The sequence below is a fragment of the Kryptolebias marmoratus genome, linkage group LG14, assembly GCF_001649575.2.
Source record: "Kryptolebias marmoratus isolate JLee-2015 linkage group LG14, ASM164957v2, whole genome shotgun sequence".
Lineage (NCBI taxonomy): Eukaryota > Metazoa > Chordata > Actinopteri > Cyprinodontiformes > Rivulidae > Kryptolebias > Kryptolebias marmoratus.
In genome coordinates this window covers 8,872,937-8,889,847 of record NC_051443.1, presented here as the reverse complement: position 1 = coordinate 8,889,847, position 16,911 = coordinate 8,872,937, and the positions used below count along the sequence as shown (strand labels likewise).

General features: G+C 41.3%; 2 protein-coding genes across 2 annotated transcripts in view; both read right to left on the bottom strand.

The window, feature by feature from the left end:
• Positions 1 to 4,646: 4,646 nt before the first annotated feature.
• Positions 4,647 to 12,753, bottom strand: LOC108246456 (cortexin-3). Its single transcript, XM_017434011.3, has 2 exons — positions 12,572 to 12,753; positions 4,647 to 7,694 (listed from the first exon to the last, which is right to left on the bottom strand). The coding sequence occupies exons 1-2, from the start codon at positions 12,594 to 12,596 to the stop codon at positions 7,264 to 7,266; spliced, it is 456 nt and encodes a 151-aa protein (XP_017289500.1). The 5' UTR covers positions 12,597 to 12,753; the 3' UTR covers positions 4,647 to 7,263.
• Positions 12,754 to 13,470: 717 nt separating this feature from the next.
• Positions 13,471 to 16,911, bottom strand: part of prrc1 (proline-rich coiled-coil 1) — an 18,465-nt gene continuing 15,024 nt past the window's right edge. Inside the window, exon 9 of the mRNA XM_017434041.3 lies at positions 13,471 to 15,759. Coding sequence (XP_017289530.1) covers positions 15,550 to 15,759 — 210 coding nt within the window. The 3' untranslated portion in view covers positions 13,471 to 15,549. The remainder of the gene's footprint in view (positions 15,760 to 16,911) is intronic.

Below are 16,911 nucleotides of genomic sequence, written 5' to 3'. Positions count from 1 at the left end.
ATATAAATTACAATGCAACATTATATGCACTATATTATAGTATTATATATATATTATTTAATTGTATTATATGTCGATGTTTGCTGACCATTTTGTCTCCTCGGGATATCCGGGTATCAAAAGCAAACAGTGCCTTAAATTTCAATAACGGCTGAGAATGAAATCACTCCATTGTGTCTCAGTTAAAGTGTCCCCCTTCTATTATTATTGTTGATAATAATAATAATATTAAAAATGATGATAATAATGTTAAGAAAAAATTATAGCGTTTTTTGTAACTTTTTTTAAATTTGTGTATCTATAAAACAAAGACTCAAGATGAAGTGGGATGTATTAAGTGTTTAAATTTGAATTCACTACAACTAAATGAGTTCAGAGTCTGAGGAAGTAAAAAACCTGAACGTTTGCTGTTTTTGTTTGTTTTGTTTTTCAATTAAAGTTTTTAAATTTTTTTACGTTTGTAACTTAAAAAAATACAATAACATCACACACTGACAAGGAAAGAGATCTGCCACCCCTGGTGGTGTGTAAGGGATAGTCTGTCCTTTGTGAGAAACCCTGATGCAAACACCCAGGTCACCCGGGTCACCACTCAAAATCTGGCACGGTTTAATGTAATTTATTACAATTGGTGATCCAGAGTAAAGCAAGTACATATGACCAATCACTACACTATCAAGGGCAATAATAAGACTGTCATTGTCAACAACAGAAATGATTTTTTTGTAGTGTTTACACTACATTACACACTACCACAAGTCAGGCCAGCACTCCTCCACCCGCCACACCTCAGGCCTCACACCGTGTTTAAATAAACTATTTTAAATCATTAAAATGGGAAATAAATACATAAATAATTTGGTTTATTCAAAATTTACTGACTGTGTCAATAATAATATTAATTAAAATAACTTTAAATCACAAAAAGCATATACAGAACAATAAAAGTTGCATTCCTTGAAGTAATACAGACCACCTGCTGTTTTTTTATACAAAGTTTTTAAGATAGAATCTTTTGTGATCTATTAGTGCTCAAAGTATGTGTTTGGGATGACGCTCAGCTGCTACCACACTAGATTTTAGCTCAATATCTGACTGAGTTGGAGCCAAAATTGTGTTTGCTGAGAGAAACCAGCTGTGGCAGCCATCTTGTATCAGTCCCCTTCATGGCGATGCAATCTGGTGATTAAAAACCAAATGACGGACTTTATTTGTCCTGGTTTGTCTGGCAGAGCAGATCAGAGCGTCTGAGGACTGTCCAGGACGGCACAGAGACAGAAACCTCTCTGAGGATTATTTAGGGAGCCTATAAAGCGTGAACTGATATTGAGGCAGCTGAAAAGATGAATCACATGATTTGGTCACATTAACACAGCCCATCTTTTGACTTATATGTAAACATGTTTAAATAACTGATGTCAGTCTTCTTATAGCTCACAGAAGAACACATTAATTCAAAAAGCAGAAAGCTGCCCCCCAGTGTTTGTTCTCATATAAAGTGGAGGACGACTCTAAAATCTGGGTTAAACATCCTGTCAGGTCAGAAAATGCAGAATAAAACTTTAACATTTTATCTGAGAAAACAATCTGTTCTTCCACAAAGACAGTAATTAAATAAAGCCTAATAACAGTATTATTCATTATGTTTAAAGAAAGAACTTTTGGCTAAAATAAAGCTTCATTTTATACTGATCTTCAAAGAAATAGATCTGTTTTTCTTTTTGTTTGAAACAATCCATCAGCAGTAAGACTGGCTGCATGTTATATAAAATCTAAATAACATTTTGTTTTATTTTATTTATCTTTATGATGCAAATGGTGCAAAGTATTTAGACTAAAATACAATATAAATGTTTGGATGAGACGTCCCTCTGTGTCCTCCTCAGGTGAGACTTTCCTCTGTCCTCTGTGTCCTCCTCAGGTGAGACTTTCCTCTGTCCTCTGGGTCCCCCCTGGTGAGACTTTCCTCTGTCCTCTGTGTCCCCTCTCAGTCGTCCCATCCTTCTCAGTTCCTAGCAGAGCCTCTAGGTGTCGCTGACTCTGTTCTGATTCTGTGAACGTCGCTCATTTCCACCAATGACTTGAACAAAAGTCACTGATTTCCACGGTCACTTCACGATCGGTCCATCTGAACTGGTGCGTGGAAAAGTGCGTACGCCACTAATTTGTGCGTACGCACTTTTCGTAAGGATCGGCGGTTGCCATGGTTGCTCCTCAGGCGCTTCTTTTCGCATCAATTAAACACCAAAAATATTCTTAAAGATCTACGATCTACTAACGGTCGACAAAAGCCTTTTTCAACATTTCACTCGACGATTTCAGAGTCATTTCTCCACCTGTTCCAGATATTTGACCTCCAGATTAAAGCTAAAGCCTCCCAGAATCTGACCAAAGAGACAAATCAGACTTCCAACATGGGAAATGTGAGATTTCAGCTCTTTGACAGTCTGCTTTATTTTCTGTGGCTTTTACAGCCTTTAAAGCTTCCTCGTGATTTTCTGAGAAAACGTTTTCTTTCTGTAATAAAAACTCTCTGAGTTTGAGGTCATTATAACTATAAACAGTACTATATATAGTGCTATAAATCAATTGTTGTTGATCCTCTCCAGGTGACTAAAGAGCAGGAAAGAGACGCTGCTCTCCAAACTCCATCAACTGTTCACGTCTCCTTCACACCTTGGGCATTTACTCCTGCTCCTAAACACCTGAGGTCTAACCTCCTCCACCCTACACACATCAGGTACAAACTCAGCCCTCCACCTCTGGGCTCACTGTTGAAGATCAGAATGAAGTGGTATGTATATATTTATATTGTTGTAGAAAAAAAAGCTGTTATTTTTCTTTTGGCTGCTCTTTTCTGCTGGTAATGCAAAGTGAGAGAACTCATGTAAAGGATTTGGCTTTTGTTTTACACCAAATGCCCATCCTGCCTTAACCTGGGCTTGTACCTGCAGCCTTGGGATTATGAGCCTGCAGCACTGACCACAGAGCTACTGCATTCCCCCTAAATAGTTGTGAAAAATGTCCACAATTCCATAGGAAAATATCCAAAATTTAATGAATATTGCTAAATTTCAACAAAAATACAACAAGAATGTGTTTTATTTTAACAGAACATTCAATGCTTGTCAGTCATGTTTAAACAAACAAAAAAGAAACACACACACATTCCAGTTTTTGTAAAATGAAGTCCATCACAAATGTGTTTTACATGACAGCAAAGAGTCCTTTCTGTGTAAAATATTGTTGCTGGCTTTGGCTGAGGCTACGATTGTTTTCTGGATTGTAAAGAGGAGTGGCTTCATGATTTTTTCTAGAGAAATATCTGATTTTGCACACACAGCTACCAAGTCTTCGATAAACTCATGCCTTGCTTCTGCTGATAATGTTTGCAGGAGAGTTTGCTAAATGATAGGCTGATGCTAGCTCACTTCCTCTCAGGCTTTGATACGACTCTTTGATTGTTGGTTTTGAGATGTATTCTTGTGGTTCCAGTCAACTGTGTGCACAACTAAACATACCAAAAAGTTTAAATTCATAGAAACTGTTTGGCTATTGTTCTGCTTGATGTAATTTTGGATGACTGTTGTGGACCTCTTACATCCCACTCACAGGAGGCCGCATTTTACTGTAGAATCCAATTCAGCGTTTTTTGTGGAAATCATAGGAACCTACCTCCTAATCAGATGTCCAAACCACCTCAGCTGACTTCCAAGCTCCTCCCAGATGATGGAGTCCTCACCCCTATTTCTAAACCTGATCACCCTACAGAGGAAAGTGATTTTAGCTGCTTGTATCCATGATCTTGTCCTTTCAATCATGATCAGTGTCTCATGACCATAGGTAAAAATGGTAACGGACCAGTAAATCAAGATCTTCGCCTTTTTTGCTCAGCTCTTTCTTTACTACGACAGACAGGAGCAATGCCCTCATTGCTGCACAAAAAGATTCAATAAATCTATCTAGCTTTCACGCCACCCTGTTATCACAACACCAAGATACTTAAATTCCTTTGCTTGAGGCAAAGACTCATTCCCAACGGAGAGGGTGAATTCTACCATTTTTAGTTCCTCTAAGTCTGAACCATGGCCTCAGACATAGACGCGCTAACGTTCATCCTGGCTGCTCCACACACAGCTACACTCCAGTGCGTGCTGAAGGTTATGACTTGAAGTCGCCACAGTAATCTCTAAAATACATAGCTCAAACCCTAAAGTTCCCAAACTTTCCCAGACACTGAAATCCTATCTGTGATCACCACATGGATCAGTGACAAGGGTGTCTACCCTCACTGGAAATGAGTTTGATTTTGTGAAATGGCTGCGACCACAGCTCTTGCTTTGGTTATACAGGAGCTGAATAACTCTCTTACAGCACTTTCCTTTAGGGGACTCAGTTGTAAGCCTCCTCCAGTTTTACAAAAACCTGTGCCTGCGAAACATTCGTGAACTGAACAGTTAACCTTCCGTCACCAGCAGCTCTGCAAGGGTAAAGATCACCATGACACACGGGTAAGACACTGCTCCTCCTGTATTCAAGGTTTGACAACTACTCAAAGCCTTCTTTCCAAACCCCTACATTAAACATTCCCAAAGAGGATGAACAGTGTAATCCGTCATTCTGGACCTACAAAATCTGGACCTGTCTTTAAAACTTTGGGACCATCACCTCAGTCTGCCACTTCACAGGTTTTTTTTTTGCTGGACCTCCACGTGGCACTGAAGAGTTGAGCCAACCATAATATCCCCACAACAACCAGAGCCTTCAGCATTTTAGAGCAAATCTTGTTTAATTCCGGCCCCCTGTGGGGAGCTTTTGGACTGTCTCAGAAACGTCTGCTCGGGTAAATGGGGCTCTGCCTCCTCAAAAGGTGGCCATGGTGGCCAGATTAAGGAGATCCTCAACCTGCTCCTTCCCTTGCTCTACAATATCCTCAGTTTAGATCAGTATTTCCAATCAGAATCTTGTTGAGGTTTACCATATACCACTTTGCTGTAGTGGCTCCTGAGCATAAATATTAGTGGGGCTAGGCATTAATTTATTTTAGACGCAGCAGGTTTTGCTGCATTTGATGAAACCATAAGAGGTTCAGTGTTAGTAGAGGCTGTATCAGTGAGCCAAAACTAGCAGGATGTGTCCATGGAGCAGAGTTATTACTGCCCCAACGAGACTCTATTGGAGCTGCCTGCAGTTTTGATCTCTGCTGATAGGACGATATGATAAATCTACTTACTGTACCATCCAAGGAGACCCTACATGGCAGAAAACATGCTACCAACATGGCACGAGTGTCAAACACCACAGCACACCTCCAGGAGTCCTCAGTCGTCCATCTGTTTTAGCAGAACAAAAGGGGACCGGCACAGTGTTTAGCAAAGGCTTTTACTGTTGCAGCTGATAGTTGTACATTCATTGGAATTTGCTGATTGCCTGTTTACACACTGCACTTGTGCTTAATGTATATGAAGTCTGTACTCAAACCAGACAGAAAGTAGAACCTCTACAAGTCACAAGTGGCTTGAATTTAACAGTGCTATATGGCCCAGAGTGTTTACTTATCTACTGTTCAGCACAGTGTCCATAAGTTAGCAACGAAACCCCTATCCTAAATGTTGAAGAGAACAAGAAGGCTGATGATGAACATCTTAATCACTTCTATACAACATCATAAAAGAGGTGCTGTTACTTTCCACAGGAGAAGATGACTGTCATGTCAAAATTAACATGATCAAAGTGTACTGCCTAAACTTATGTTTGTGGTATCCACAAAGTAAAATTAGGCCCATTTGGAGACACAGTATGAGAATGTTAAGGCCAACTGTTTGTTTGAAAACAAAGAGTTAGCAACATTAAAAAAAAACCCACCAGAGTTGCTTCAGAGTTTCAGTCAGCATTTTGTTCATCACCCAGAGAGGACCAGGTGCTTTGTAGACAATCATCGGTACCTGGGCAGGATTGGGAACAGCTGAGTCACATGAATATTTTAAGTGGATTATTATGGTAAACTTCGATTCTGTATGAAAAATGTCAATATTTAAAACCATTTAACTAGGGAAAATATTCATTTAAAATACATTGAAAGCACAGGATGGCTGTAATTATCCATACCAATAATCCACAAGCTGCTGGTGAAAACGTTCATGACAAATGAGCCATCAGCTTGAATCTCAACTCTCATACCCTGTTAATGCAAAACCCTGTTCTTTTCCTTCTGAATTGTTTTACTAGAAAAGTGCTCATTCAAATACTGTATGTCCATTGGGACTACCTTTGGAGTACCAAAAAGTTGGATGATTAAGAAAGTGCTGGTGAGTTTGAACCAGCACAAATCTCAAGCTAGAGAAAAAAACTCAAAATCTTTTTGACAATCAGTCCATTTTTTGTGGTTTAGCACACATTCACACCAGCCGGCTAGGGCCAGCCTACTTAAAGTGAGTGTGCATGTATCGTTTCCCCACTTAAAATCAATGCCAGTATACTTGTTTATCTTAAGGTCTAAGCATTTAGCATCTTAACACCCAAAACTAGGTTTATGTACAGCACAGAAACAGTACTAAACCAAAGAGAGTGAGTCACAACATGGCATTTGTGATACACTCCCTGACTGAGTTTAGTTAGATAGTTTGACAAAGGAGTGGCTCAAGTCAAATATGTGCAGGAGCTCTCACAATGAAATATAACTTTGTTTGCCTCCGTTTTCCTGTAATGACAGCAGACTGGAAGAACTCAACATGGCCGTGCAACACCAAAAACACTCATGCCATCTCAGAATGATTCAGTGACAATTTTTAAAAGTGTCTGGCATGGATTAAAACCAAGTGGGGTTGAGTTTATGTGACTTTAGAAGAGTGTCCAAAACTCCTCATGTATGCTGACAGTGTGGACACATTTGTATGAGCCTTGATTTCAACTAATCTAATAGTTTTACTTTGCAAAAGATTTTCAACATCAGCTCAGTTTCTTGTTTGAAAGTGTTTTCTTTGTGGATTAAGCAAGCTCACAGTCAGCTGCAATACTAAAAAGGAAAAAAAAAAGTCATTTGAATCCATCTGGAATAAACTGTGAGCAAAATCCAGCTACATTCAGCTTTGTGTCGTTAAAAAACACACAAAAAAAACAGATTGTGCCCGTAAAATGTAAGGTGTAAAAAGGTTTTGTGCTTCATACTGGCACCATAACGTCAAGACAAACAGTAACGACACTGGTGAATGTGCTTATACATTAAGATTAGTGTTCTGGGATGTGCCTATTTAATACAAAACTCTAGGCCAGAGTGTAGTCGAACTGGCCCTTCTCCAGCCCATCAAGGCCGTCTGCCCAGGTGGAGGTTGGCATGCTCCGGTACGGGTCCAGAAGGATACGGAAGCATCGCACGATGAGGATGAGCAGGAAAACAAAGAGGAGGATGACCAGGGCAAAAGTCGTCTTCTGCTCCAGGGACATGGCAGCGATGGTGGAGTCAGAAGAGGAAGAGGAGGACGACGACAAGGAGGCGGAGGAGAGGGCCACAAAGTGACCCCCAGAAGAGTACAGCAGAGAGGAGAGAGCCGAGGTGAAGGGTTCTCCCTCCATCTTCCAGGACCGCAGGGGTGTAGCAGGGGTGGGTCGGTGACCATGCAGGCTCCAGAGGAAGAGGTGCTGGGGCATCTTCGTCACAGAAACCAGGCCCAGTCCCCTACGGTGGACAGCATTGTCTGAAAAGAGACCAAATGACAGCTGTTCAGTGAGTGCTAAAAGCTCCTTCCACCCAGATAATGGCTATAAAAACAGATTTCTTTTCTATGGCTAGTTTCTATCTTTGAACACAGATGTAAGAGACGAGGGATTGTACAGTGTTATAAGTACAGAACATTAAAACAAGAACTTAGAAAACCTGTAGACCAGATCCATTTTTTGTTTTTATTATGAGGAGAATTAAAAAGTCTTTTTTTTCTCTCACCTATTTTGGTGCCCATTTTGCTACCATAAAAGTTTAAGGTTTCCGTCCAGTATTTAAATAGTTCTCAGAACTCCTTTCTTTTGGACAGAAAACTGATGGAGCCAGTCTCCCACTCTCTGAGCCTCAGGCCCTAATGCTTGTATCACCACAGGGACCACAGTGGAGTTCACCTTCCACAGCTGCTTCCTCAGCTCCGGTAATTCTTTCCTTTTCCATGCTCCATATTTCAGACGTTACTGATAACATGGATTACCAACAGTTACTATCTGTCAACTCCAGTCTTTTGACTGTCGTCTCCTGGTTTTACCACCACTGTGTTTGATTTGTTAGCTGCTGCTTGTCTGTCAAAAACTGGTTTTCCCTCTGGATCTTAGCTTTGTCGTGCTTAAATGCTTTAGGTGGTTTTATCCGGTGTAATTTGGGGATCTTTAACCCAAACAAATGTTCCTATACGGTATCCCAGCCACTTGGTTATTCTTCATAGTGAAACCCATCCCGGGTATCAGCTTACACGGATCTACGACATGCCAGACATTTCCAGGGGTTTGACCTTCATTATCAACAGGCCCACTTCACAGAAATTCAGTCCTGGTCTTATCCCCAGTTTTGTATCTCCCATCGGACCCAGTCCATCTCCCTCATGTTTTCACCCAGTCCTTCTCCTTTCTAGGAGCTTAAACAGCACGTTGTGGTGACTAAAAGCTCTGCATTTTAATGCAGAGGCCAAAGCTGTGGAGTTACAGAGGATATCAAAAGTCTACAGCCCCTGTTAAAATGCCAGGTTTTTGTGATGGAAAAGAACGAAACTGTGATAAATTATTTCAAAACTTTTTCCACCTTTACTGCAGCATATATCCTTTGCAACTTAACTGAAAAAAAAAAATTAAAAATCAGTTGTGGAGAGGCATATAAATTAAAAAGACGCAAAAGGCTAGTTGCATAAGTGTGCACACCTTTAAACTAATAATTTGTTGAAGACCCTTGGGAACACACCTGCCATCAGTTAAAGAGACTCTGATCAACCTGAATCCAAAAAAGGTTTAAACCTCAAAACAGCTGGACTTCTATTCTGTCCAGTTGTTTTTGTAGGATTTACCATGTCCTAGATGACTGAGAATACACACCACCACCTGATCAACCTGAAATACAGTTCTGCTTTCCCAGCAAAATCTTTCTGACATTGACTTTGTTGCATCCTACAGCAAAAAATAAGGTTCAGAGATCTTCCAGAACATCAAAATGATCTAATTGTATAAAGAAATCAGTCAGAGGGGGTGTAAAATATTTCCCCAGTATTAAATATTTAATAGAGCACAGTGAGACAGTCATTAAAAAGTGGAGAAAATATGGGACAACTGTGAAATAACCAAGAACTGGATTCTGGAATTTATGAAAAGACAAGATGGAATTGGTCAGAGAGGCTGCTAAGAGGCCCACAGCAACACTGAGGAACTGCAGGAACTTCTAACAAGTACTGGTGGTATACTACATGTGACAACATGTTCCTCATGTGGCTGGAGGAGCAGCCACTGTGTGGAGCGTGCTGAGGTGTTTGTTTGTGCTGAAAGAAAGCGTTGGCTCTATTAAATGAGCTCCAGAAACTGTCCGACACTCATGTCCGGCAATAAAACTGGCTGCAGAGGTCAGTATTCACAAACAAAAACTGACAATATGTGTGGTGCGGTAGTTTCTGTTTTGGGGGGGATCTTACTTGTCTGTCGTGTAGATAAAAGCACACCCTGTTTATGTGACTCAAAATGAACCAAATGAGATCAGGAGCAGCTCTGAAGAACTGTACAGTTATATTACAGGAGACAACTGAAATAGCAGCAGCATCCAAATCATTTATGAGCATTAAATCCCACCAGATCCGAGAAGTAAATAAATGAGATAGAAATGTGACACCAGTGATGTCAGCTGGATCAGACTGCAGCAGCGTGGCTCTTCTTGACTTCATTTACAAAGCCTGCGTGAACATTTCAAAAATAGGTTCAAGATCCTCCTGATAGCATTTATATATCCTCCTTGTTTTGCAGGCTTTCATAGCTGTTGGTCCAAGGCAAAATGGAAAGTTTGTTCTTTTATTTATGTTTTCTTAAACCAACTCATATAAATTCACATATCCAATCATCAAAATGACCGTTAACTTGAGACTTTGTGTTTTTTTTTCCATTCTTACTCATTTTAACTTTGTCCCATGAGGTGATTCAGACCCTTTCTTGTTTGTCTCTGACTCTCCTTCCTACCTGTCCTCCTCTGGCTGCAGCTGAATCAAGGGCTCGGATCCCCCGAAGGATCACAAAACGTTTGTCCTTCACAGGGCCTGCTTCTCCCCAGCTAAAATTAGCTTCACAGAAACACACGGCGCTTTCAAGGGTTACCTTTAAGGGTACTGTGAAACCACTGAAGTTTTAATTGCAAGGGCGTCGCCAGGAGATTGTTTGAAAAAAATTAAACCTATATTTAAATAAACCCAAACAAAATTGAGGATTTTTACGTGAGGCTTTGGAGAAATTTCTTCTTTCCTTTCTTTTCTTTCAGAGACAGAAGCAAAAATCATGGTGGGTCCAAACACGTTAGATGAAATTTCTTGTTTTTTAAAGTCTCGTTTATGTTTACGCCATCACATCTTGTACTTCCTGATTTTTGTTCATTTGGGGAGTTGAACTAAATGAAAAAGAAAACAGGGATGGAGCAAAAAAGTCAGACGGGGCCACTTAACGAACCACTTTCATTAGAGTGCATGAATTTTAGGTGACAGCTTTTTTTTTAACCTAACTCCGGTCCTGTAAAGTTTTGTGACCATGTCCTGTACGGTTTCTCAACACAATTATTGTCCACACATAGGTACAAGGGAACCAAATGGCTCTACGGGGGGCCCCAGGCCAGCGGGGGGCCCCCAAGAGTGCTTGAATATTCACACAAAACAATCTGACACAGTTTAATCTGCATTAGCTGTAATCAGAATAACAACAGAGTGACAAATGAGTGATAATGTTTTAATGTCTGCTTATTGTGTCTGAGCTGGGTCACATTTCATGCACACTGTGGATGTTTTTCTAACAAAAAGACAGGGCTTACTAATAATTAATAGCAAAGGTCTTGAAGTACAATATGAAGTGCTCAGAATATGTGTTGGGGATGACTCTCAGCTACTACAACATCACATTTTAGCTCAAAATCTGTAAAGCTGACTGTGTAATGGGCATTTTTGTGTTGGCTAAGTTTCATTAGCTGTGGCAGCCATCTTGAATCAGGCTGACCCCCAAAGTTAATCGGTTGCAGACAAACATCTAATGACTGCTTTCTGAAAGATTCATTAAAATCTGTTCCATGGATCACAGGCTATTTTGCTAACAACCAGACTGAGCTGAGTACAACAGTTGATGCTGAAGGTTTAAAGAAAGCCCTGGTGCAATCAGTTAGTGCTCCAGGTACGTGTTGGGGATAACTCCCAGCTACTACCACATCTAATTTTGGCTCAATATTGGTAAAACAGACCGAGTTGTCACCATTTTAGGCTTTCAACTCGGTCAAGATGGCTGTGGTGGCCATCTTGAATTGAGTTGTCTCCAGAAGGTAAGCAGCTGTAGAGGCACCTCCAGTGATCCGTTCAGTGGTGTACGAGATGTTTTGCCTGCGTGACAGATAAACACGGCGCAGTGGTTAGAGCAGCGAGGAGCCTGCAGGACTGCCTCCCACAGACCAAAACCATGCATGTTCGGTTAATTGGTAACTCTAAAATTGTCTAACAGGTGAGAGTGTGAATGGTTGTTTGTCTCATTTGTCTCTATGTGTCCCTGTGATGGACTTGCGACCTACCCAGGGTGTCCCCCGCCTCTCATATAATGACTGCTGGAGATAGGCACCAGTTCCCAGAAAGGAAAAGCAGGGAAAGAAAATGGATGGACGGATAAACGCAGACTTAAATATTATTGTTTTTATGTCTTCAGCAGCAGATGATAATAGAGTCTGAACAATATAAATGAGCTATAGAATCAGAACAATAAGAGGTGCTGAGTGGTGATGGGTTTAAATGACACGGGGGTCTCTGAGTGTAATTCTGCTTAGGGCCCCACACAACCTTGGGCCGGCCCTGTGCCACAGACAGACAAACATCAGAACCTCCAGCACCTAAAGCTGACTCTGTTGAAGGTTCTTCTACATTCATAATAACCAGGAGCACATGATGTATTTTTACATTGTGCATCACTTGCACAATGTTAATCTGTAACAAGTTACCCTCCACAACGATCCAAACGCTCCCTGCTGCTCTGACCAGTGAATTTGGGCACAGCTGTTTCTTCCGCTTCTGTTAAAACATTGATAACACACACCGAGTCTGAGGGTTATCTATGTATTATGAATGCAGGCTACCCCGGGAACTCTTCCCATGCAGCTTCATTCAGTGCAAATTCTTGGAAGTTGGCAGCAGGGATCGTCCTGAAAAGCACTGCTGTGACAAGCCTGTAGCAGATGTTCAGCCTCGCACGGCGGCAGAGCTGGCAGGTGAAGAGCCACGTCTGCTCAACAAGTGCAGCCTCCACATCTGGCTGCTGCAGAGATGCCCGATGCACGCACACACCCACACACACATGCACCACGTTAAGGACACAGCAGAGAGAGAAATACCTTCATCTGCTTGCGCTGAATCCATCTCCGTCTACAGAGAGGACCAGGGGCTTTGGTCCATTTCTACCTCACTGTCGACAGCATACGCGGGCGGACAAAACGAGAGCGCTGATAGAAGACAGTCCTCCCTGTATGTCAGGATGTCATCCCGAGCTGAAGGCTCTGCAGCCTCCCAGCTCAGAGATGGGCTGTCTGACTCCACTAGGAGGAGGAGGAGGAAGGGGCGGATCACAGCAGCTCTGCTTCATCACATAACACCTCCTCCCCTCCAGCCAGCCAGTCACACAGCTGATCGAGAGCAGAGTGATCTGTGGAACAGCAGCTGCTACATGTGGGAAATAAAGAGCAGGCTTTTCTTAACATAAATTAGGCTGAAATAATAAGACACCCTGTCTGATTCTGAATATAATTTAAAATCTTGAATCTAGCAAACGAAGCTCTCAACAGCAAAGCTCCATCTTATAATAAAGATCCTATTGTTCCATATTTTCCTAACAGAGCACTTCGCCCTCAGACTGCAGGTTTACTTGTGGTTCCTAGAGGTTCTAAAAGTAGAACAGGAGGCAGAGCTTTCAGTTCTCAGGCTCCTCTCTGGTGGAACCAACTTCCAGTTTGTGTCTGTGTCTCTTTCCTGTCCTCCCAAACCCCAGCTGGTCGAGGCAGGCGGCCAAATTTATGATTTGGTTTTAGGTTTTTTCTTTTGCAAAGTGAATTGAGGAGACTGAATCACTGAATCAGGTGTGCCCTTGAGGACCAGAACTGATCTAAACCCTTCCACTGCTTTAACTGAGACAATACTTTTATTATCAGAATGTCCTTTTTAAAATTAACTCCTCCAAACAAGCTGTGTGCTTTACATGTGCTTTGATCCTCCCAATATGCAAGAAGTCAGAACGCTCTGGGGGCAATAAAACACTTTTATTTCACTTCAGTTAAAATGCCTGTAAGATCACCAGCACATTTCATGGAAATCAAACAGGTCTTCATGTCTGTGTAAGCAGGACTCATCCAGCCAGCAATGAACATCTGCAAACCTTTCAGAATTTAAGATAAAAAACCCAGGAAAAATGAACAATTTAGGACCTAGCGTTCCTTGAAGAAATGCATATCGCCCGCTGGCTTTCATGCCATATTTAGACTAAGATCATCTTATGTTGAGATGGAGTTACAGGTGTTTTGGTCAAACCTTCCAAAAAAAACTTGCAACACTGAAATATTGCGATATGTGTTAGCGCTCAAAGTATGTGCTGAGGATGAGTCTCAGCTACTACCACACCAAATCTTAGCCTAATTTCTGTAAAATTGACTGAATTATAGCTTTTTTTTCCCCTCTTTGCTAATGTTGATTAGCTGTGACAAATATCTTCAGCTGAGGCGACTCCAAAAGTGAATCAGTTCTAAATGTACATCCAGTCACTGCTTTCTGAGGCCAAAGTTTTAGGAAGAGATGCTACTCAATGTGTAGTGCTCAGAGTATGTGTTGGGGATGACTCTCAGCTACAACTACAACAGATTTTAGCTCAGTGTTTGTAAAGCTGACCGGGTTTGAGCCAGTTTTAGTGTTTGTGTGGTTTGCATCACTGTGAGAAGTGCTGTTACTGTAGTACCATAGTGTTACGTCCTATGGAGCAGATTAGTGATCAATAAAGGTTTTTTTTTGTTTGATTTAAAGTAAAAAGGTTATTTTCCTCTAAAAGTATTAATAGTGTTCAGACCTGTGCATGACTAACTTGTTGACTGTGTCTAAACCCCTCAAGTAGAAAATTATTTTGGATCAGATCAAATCCTAAAACTGTCACCATCCTGTAGCCATCCATGGACCGGGATGAGGTTTTACTAAACAAGTAAATGTATTCAGTCTATAAGTTAAAATAATACATCTGTTCTTAGGTTTTAAAGAAAAAGTTTATCCCCAAAAAAAGGAAAGAATTGACTCGTCTCAGCATTTTGACTGTGGTCCAGTTGCAGGATGTACATCTTTAGTCTGTTCTGGACTATATATATGTATATATAAAGATGCACACAGACTAAAGTTGATGAACTTCACAGCGACGTGTTGATAGTGAGAAATCATTAATTAAATAGAAAAAGACACTTGTAAGAGGCATCAAAGTGACTTTGAAATGAAGGTGTAACATTCTCACCTGATATTACAGCCCTTTAAGAAAACCCCGATTTATTGTGTGCACATGTTGCACGTTTGATTAGATTAATCATCACATAATTACAAATATTTAGCATAAACGACAATCTTGTGAACGAGGTTGTAAAGCATTAAAATGTGTCACTCCTTTGAAGAAAGGATTTCTTTTTTTTTAACGCTAGAAATGAGAAGCGGACAGCAGATTCATTTAACTAGAAACACCAAAAATAAATATTTTTGGGGGGAGGGGTTGTATTTCAATGTGAAATTGGCAGTGATGTCAGGATACAGATATCTTGTTAAACAGTACAGTAATTATGTGTGTAACAACGGCCAACGCTGCATATTTGTACAAAGCAGAATCTAAAGTTTTGTGTGATCCAGACTGCAGACAAACCCAAACACGAGCCACGTAACGTTCAGTCGTACTACACCAGAGTCATGTTTCAGTTCTACACACCTCAGTATTTCAATATTTAGTACAACTGGAGTACAGTTTTTACTAGTAGAAAAGAGCTCGGAGACAAAAAACTGTAATTAATAGACATGATGATTGATAAAATGGTGACTTTGTGATTAGGACTTCTTTTAAGCGTGAGATAAAAACACCAGATTGGTTGGATATCTGACAGCATTCAGTAAAACTGGAATGTCAGTAAACATGTATGGGCACAAATAAAAAGAGCTTTTTTTTAAAAAAAAAGCGGCATTTTTATTTTGTCCTGCAACAGATAAGAGGGCGTAGACGAGGAGCTACATGGCTCCTAGCTGTCCCGTGGTGTCATTTCTCCTCCAATGTGTCCCCGCTTCTTCCCCCCGTGTGACCCAAAGTGTCTCACAGAGTCCTGGGGGGCAGCCGCTGTTTGTAGATTCCAGCCAGAGCTTTGGCGGCGCTCCGGATCATCTGGCGCTGGCTCGTTCCCGTCAGGGACTGGTGCCAGTCTGCTCTGTTGATGTTGGGCAGGCAGCGCTCCAGCGCCTCACCCACGGTGACAACCAGACCGGACCAGCGCAGGTTGTAGTCAGGAGGAGTCAGGGACTGGGCCTGCACAGGTTTACACAGAGACGTCTATGAGACGGACGTTCAACTACAACGGACGGCAACTGGCAACAAACGTGATTGATAATGACATTTAGATTGGACGAGTTTTGTTCTCTCAATACTACATACAGAATGTAGGTATTTAAAATATAAATGGGTGAAGAAACAAACAAACAAACAAAAAAAAAAAACCTGTTTGTTTCCAGGATTGGAAAGTGCCTCAGTATAACTCACTTGCTGTGGATTTAAAAAAAGCTACAAATCTAAAACTTTCAGTTAAAGTATTTTTACAACCTGTTTAACAAATAGGTCCTTTTTTTGCTGCCAAAATAAAGGAGTATTTCTCTGAAGAGGTGTGCTTGGTCAGCAACAACGTTTAGATACTATGAGTCAAAGTAGCATCTACGTAAATTGTAAACTGTACCTGCTGGCTCTTTCTTTTTCTCTATATTGGATCCTGTTGTCATGTAAATGGTAATAAATAAGCCATCAGCACCTATAAAGCACCTTTTGAACCTGATCCAGGTTCTGCAAAGCGTGTCCCAAAGCTAGTTTGAAGCCAGTGCTTATTCAGCCCCAGTTTGTTCCGTTTTAACCACTAACGTTTTGTCCGCCTCCCTGTAGAACCGGCTAAAGCAGCACCAACTATCCGCTGGGCCAGAAGCAAACAAAAACAAAACTCAGTCTTATGTCGGGGGGTACTGAGACACCAAACAGAACAACTACTGTAGTACACACAGAGAGCCCAGTTCAGCAGCTGAACAAAAATGGCTACAACACTGCTGGGAAATCAATACAGCAGTGGAAGTTTGGACGAGCTCATCGTTTTCCTCATCATTTTGTTACTTTAGGTTCATCAGCTGTCTTGGAACTTTAGCTTCTTTTACAGGCAGTTTTTAGCTGAACTTATGAACATTATTTGCAATAATTATTTTAAATATCACACACCAGCATTTATAAATCCTGCTCAGAACAGCTTGTTGAAAGAAGCTATTGTTCTGTTTTTTACATCCATCCATCTTCTTCCGCTTATCCGGGGTCGGGTCGCGGGGGCAGCAGCCTAAGCAGGGAGACCCAGACTTCCCTCTCCCCAGCCACTTGGGCCAGCTCCTCCGGGGGAATCCCAAGGCGTTCCCAGGCCAGCCGAGAAACATA

What these genes read in the sequence shown, in the direction of transcription:
- LOC108246456 (XM_017434011.3), bottom strand. Translation starts at nt 12,596, where the DNA reads ATGGATTCAGCGCAAGCAGATGAAG. An exon ending in TTCAGCGCAAGCAGATGAAG is followed by an intron (nt 7,695 to 12,571) that starts GTATTTCTCTCT and finishes GTCTCTTTTCAG; the next exon opens with ACAATGCTGTCCACCGTAGG.